This window comes from Sinocyclocheilus rhinocerous, unplaced genomic scaffold (assembly GCF_001515625.1).
Source record: "Sinocyclocheilus rhinocerous isolate Xijiao unplaced genomic scaffold, SAMN03320098_v1.1 scaffold1724, whole genome shotgun sequence".
Lineage (NCBI taxonomy): Eukaryota > Metazoa > Chordata > Actinopteri > Cypriniformes > Cyprinidae > Sinocyclocheilus > Sinocyclocheilus rhinocerous.
Window position 1 is genome coordinate 390,067 of NW_015626034.1, and position 5,375 is coordinate 395,441.

The 5,375-nt window shown below is 34.3% G+C and overlaps 1 protein-coding gene across 1 annotated transcript in view; it reads left to right on the plus strand.

Moving 5' to 3' along the window:
* LOC107708861 (matrix metalloproteinase-16-like) overlaps window positions 1-5,375 on the plus strand; it is a 24,454-nt gene that overhangs the window by 14,940 nt on the left and 4,139 nt on the right. Inside the window, exons 5-9 of the mRNA XM_016513231.1 lie at window positions 938-1,099; window positions 2,360-2,577; window positions 2,657-2,795; window positions 3,553-3,703; window positions 3,818-3,933. Coding sequence (XP_016368717.1) covers window positions 938-1,099; window positions 2,360-2,577; window positions 2,657-2,795; window positions 3,553-3,703; window positions 3,818-3,933 — 786 coding nt within the window. The remainder of the gene's footprint in view (window positions 1-937; window positions 1,100-2,359; window positions 2,578-2,656; window positions 2,796-3,552; window positions 3,704-3,817; window positions 3,934-5,375) is intronic.

A 5,375-nucleotide genomic window follows, 5' to 3' on the forward strand; every position in this document is an offset into this window, starting at 1 on the left:
TATCTGTAGGTGAGAAACAAAACCCAAATTTTGATATGTTCAGATGTTGTTTGAATCCCCTGTGAAAAAAGAAGTTCACTTTATAGCACAATAAAAAATAAAAAAAAAAGAGTACTAATTACCGAAATAATATTCTTTTGTCTTTGAAATATGGTTAAGTATACTTCTGAATGTACTAACAAGCATTTATGGTAAACTAAAAAATACTTTAATGTAACTTCTTAAAACTTATATGTCACGTATTTAAATATATTTGTAATTACACATTTGTAACAATTAAGTTGAAATTTAGTACATTTAAAATATATTAACTTTGAATGTTACATCAAATAACACCGCAGTTGCAATTCATTTACATGTGTGTTAGTATGTTAGTCAACACATCAATATAATCACAAAAAGATTATTAAAACAGTGATTTAAAATATACTTTTAAACTTTTAGTTTGGCATTACAAAATGCACAAAATGTTAAAATCGTCTCTATATAAGTACATTTAAATAGGCTTTTTTTTAAAATTAATATTACATTATCTGCAAGTACAGCTTTTGAAAAATGTACCTTAATGTTTGAATTACACTAGAGGTGCACATTTAATACAATACTTTTACTGAGAAGGATAGCTTACATAACATTTTCATTTATCATTAGGTCAGCATGGAAGATATTTCCGGTTATATTGTTGTATAATACAAAGCAATGTGGGATCTGTTTTGCATTCTGTTTCCAAAGCTACTGTTTTCTGTCGTGCCCACACACTGTGCACATGAACATTACAACATTAAGAGGACTCTCAGATCAGGCACTTGAGTGGTGAATCATAATGCCAGATGCTTCTCAAGATAAGAGTACAAGCACAGCAAAAAAACAAAGCAAATCTTGTGATTGTATTTTCACTTGTATTTTATATTTTCACTGTTGTTTCTATACTCCTTAGGTAATGACCTGTTCCTTGTGGCGGTCCATGAGCTTGGTCATGCTTTGGGACTGGAGCATTCTAATGACCCTACGGCTATAATGGCTCCATTCTATCAGTATATGGACACCGAGAGCTTCAAACTGCCTCATGATGATCTACAGGGCATCCAGAAAATATATGGTGCGTTTAAACCTCTGGTCCCATAATCTACTGGCGTGGCCATATCTGTTTACAGTAACACTGATCAAACTTACGGTTAAGGATTTGAATAAAATGGACAACAATAAGGCTAAGCCATATCATATTGACCAGGTTATTATAGAAACATGGTTGTGAACTTATTTGACTTATTTTGCCATGTGAGCAACTGCATTTCAACCAGAACTACCTCACAACACCACAGCAAACCCCTAGGACACTCTAACAACTGCATAGCAACACACTAAAAATGTATAATTCGTATTATTATTTTTTAAATGTACTTGATTTAATTTGTAACTAAACTTTTAACGATTTCATGTGTAAGAAAATGTACACAAATGTATTCTTGAAATAATTTACAAAAATGTTTAATACGGGGTAATGGTGTTCTGTTTTTATTCAAAACACACACAAAAAATGCAATTTATTATTTTTGTCTTTTTTTTTAAGGAAATTCTTGAAAAGGCATAATCTCTTATTATTTTTCTTTGGGAAAAGAAATAACAAAAGTGATGCGCTGCTTGATAGTACTTGAAATAATTGCCAAAACACATTCAACATGGCAAATAAATTAAATGAATGAATGAATGAATGAATACCCCTGCAGACCCTCATGACTGTGTCAAGATCAAAAAGCTTCTTAAAATATCTTAAATGTTTACCTTTTATGACAAGAAAAGGTACCTGACTTTTATGGTCATTTAATTAATAATAATTTTATTATAATAATAACTAATAATTTTTATATTTATAAATTAATAATTTATAATATTTGTAAAAAAGTAAACGTTTTACCTTACATATTGGTAACATTTTACAATAATGTATAATGTATAATAATAAAACATAATTTAACATGAACTAACAATGAAAATACTTCTAAAGCATTTTTTTATCTTAATGTTAATTTCAACATTTACTAATACATTATTAAAATCAAATGTTATATCTGTTAAGTTATATCTGGCATTTAACCTGAACTGAACTAACAATAAACCAATGAACCACTCGCATACATTGAAGAAGTGAGGAAAATATGTTATTACTTTTATCTCATGACATTTTTAGAGTCAGTACATTTCTTGAAAATGGAATACAAGTTTTACACAACCACATGAAATACAAAGTATACATTCATTTATTTGAACTTGGCACATGTGATTTCAAATACATCTTAAAAGATGTTTTCTTTATTTGACACTCTTTTTAAATTATTTGAATTTTGTATTCATTCTGCAGGTCCTCCAGACAAAAATCCTCAGCCTACAAGATTGCTTACGACCGCTACGCCTCCTCGCCTGCACCTACCAACTGACCCTCGAAAGCATGACCGACAGGGTCGCCCTCATCGCCCTCCGCAGAAGTCAAAACCAGCCCACCCCAACTCCAAACCCAACATCTGTGACGGAGGTTTCAACACTTTGGCAATCCTACGACAGGAGCTGTTTGTCTTCAAGGTATGAATAATGAAAAGCTTCACTGAGAATTAGAGAAGCATAAATTGTGTGTTTCCTAACACCAGTACGCTCTTATTAGGATCAGTGGTTCTGGAGGGTGCGAGATAACTCTGTGGTGCCTGGATATCCGATGCAAATTAGCTTCTTCTGGAGAGGTCTGCCTCCCAAGATCGATGCTGTCTACGAAAACAGCGAGGGGAAGTTTGTCTTCTTTAAAGGTAAGATGTTTTTTCCTCCAACTTTTAAATCTTGCAGGCTAAATATAGACGTGAATATGTGAAGGAAAGAGCTCAGCTTTCAGGATCTACTAAGGGCATTTTCACACCTGGTTTGTTTGGAGTTAGTTTCAGAACCTGCATGTTTTCTCCCTTAGTTCAGTTCATTTAGGCATATATGAATACAGTAATTGCCCTCAGATCCACACCAAAATAACTGATTGAACACAAACTCTGGAGCAATTTGGATGTGTTGAGAAAGCATTCTGACCCAGTGGACCAATGAACCAAGCTGTATTATCATTCATAATGGGAAATTTGTTACGTAAAAAGCAGCAGTGTCTGATTCTGTGGGTGAGCACATTAGTTAACATAGTTCATCTTAAACTGTTGTGAACTTGATGTGAATCTGGCCATCATGAATGATGGCTACATTGACAATAAGCCTGTGGAGCCAACTTCTCGATGAATGATGCTATGAGGGACATAACCCGGTGTAGATGACAGTTTTACTCACATGTGACTGGCAAAAAAAAACAAAAAAACATTTTGGCATACTTTCAAATGCTGCCTTGTAAAAGTGAACCGAATCAAGAAGCAAACAATCTACAGGTGTGAAAACAGCCATAATTATCTTTGGTTTTATTATTATTACAATCAATTATAAATAATAATACTATTATTATTACTAGAAGAAGAAGAACATGCATGCATTTTAAACACTAAAGGCAATCTTTTCCTTTTCTCGGCATTTCTGAAGGCAACCGGTTCTGGGTGTTTAAGGATACAACTCTACAGCCCACATATCCTCAGGACATTTCTCTTTTTGGCAATGGAATGCCCACACAGAGCATTGAAACAGCTGTTTGGTGGGAAGACGTGGCCAAAACCTACTTCTTCAAAGGGGACAGGTCAGTTTTATAGCTTCTAGCTACAGTGTACAATGGGACCCAGTGGACACCGCCTTCACTTGACTGTTCCATAATGTCTGAGACAGTTTTTTCTGTCTCTGTCTACTATTACAGATACTGGAGGTACAATGAGGATATGAGAACCATGGACCCTGGATATCCAAAACCTATTACTGTGTGGAAAGGCATCCCAGACTCTCCACAGGGAGCCTTTGTGGACAAAGAAAATGGTGAGACATTGAAATGATCCTATAGCTGACAATACAGCACCTTGCAAAAGACCCCAAACCAATTTGCTCATATTACAAATCTAATTTTGAAATATAGCCATTGAGTTTCACAGTACTGGAACTCACAATTAATTATTGCTATAATTGCATTTGTATTGGTGCCATGGTGGTTTGCATATATGCTCAGACACGTTGAGTTGTGACTTTTTATGTAGGTTTTATTATTATTACAACAAATGCAATATGCTTAGTCTATTAGTCTATTAACGTAAAATTGAAATAAAGGCCCAAAATTGTTATGCATATATATATTTTTTAAAATATCTATTTAAATGTTTTTAGTTTCAAAGTGAAATATTCTGTTTTTCATAACTACACAAGGACAAAAGTATTGGGACACATCTTTTAATTATTGATGTTCCATGGTCAACTGTAAGTGGTATTATTGGAAAGTGGAAGCATGTAGGAACAGCAACAACTCAGCTATGAAGCAGATGACCACGTAAAGGTCACCAAGTGCTCGGGTGCATGGTGCGTAAAAGTCACCAACACTATGCTGATTATAAACTTCCACTGGCATTAATATCAGCACAAACAAATGCATCAGCAGCTGCATGCAAGCTTCACTTCACCAAATACAATGCTAAACATTGTATGGAGTGGTGTAAAGCACACCACCACTGGACTCTGGAGCAGTGGAAACTTGCTCTGTAGAGTAACAAATCTCGCTTCTCTGTTTGATAGTCTGATGGGCGAGTCTGGGTTTGGAGAATGCCATGGGCCCGTTCTTCGTACGTCGCTAACTCAGTTAGCTGGATTTGATGTTGATGATTTGGCATGATCTTGGATTGTTTGGTTCTTCGAAGCTCATCCCGGAGTTGCTGTCATAGCAACAGGTCCGTAAGCTTAAACCTGCTTGGGAGCTGGCTTATTTAAAGGGGTCATCAGGATTAGATTGAATCTTTTTAAGCAGATACTTAAAATCTGTCCCAGCCACCGCTACTTTATTACAAGAGTATCCTACTGATCCAGGCACAATAATTTAAAATAATAATAATTAAAAAAATTATTAAAAAATAATATAATAATGTTGTGTATCTATAATACTATAGACACAGCCAGTTTTACTCACTGAACGATTTATTTGTCATAAAATAATTACTTCATAATTGTATTAGAGTCTTACACACATGCTATACAGATAATGTAGAGTCGTGCATTAATTTGAGTGGTGACAGATATTATGGGAGTGGCTTGATGGAGCGCAGAGATGCAGATAACATGATCTTGACCATAGATCTTGACCCTTAAGAAACTTTAATTAATGCTGTCACGTAACAAATCTGTTCAAATATAAAATTAAATGAATTGCTAATTACTACATTGAAATAAAAATGTAAAGCCTGTACAAATATTAGAAATCGTGAATATAAATAATTGGG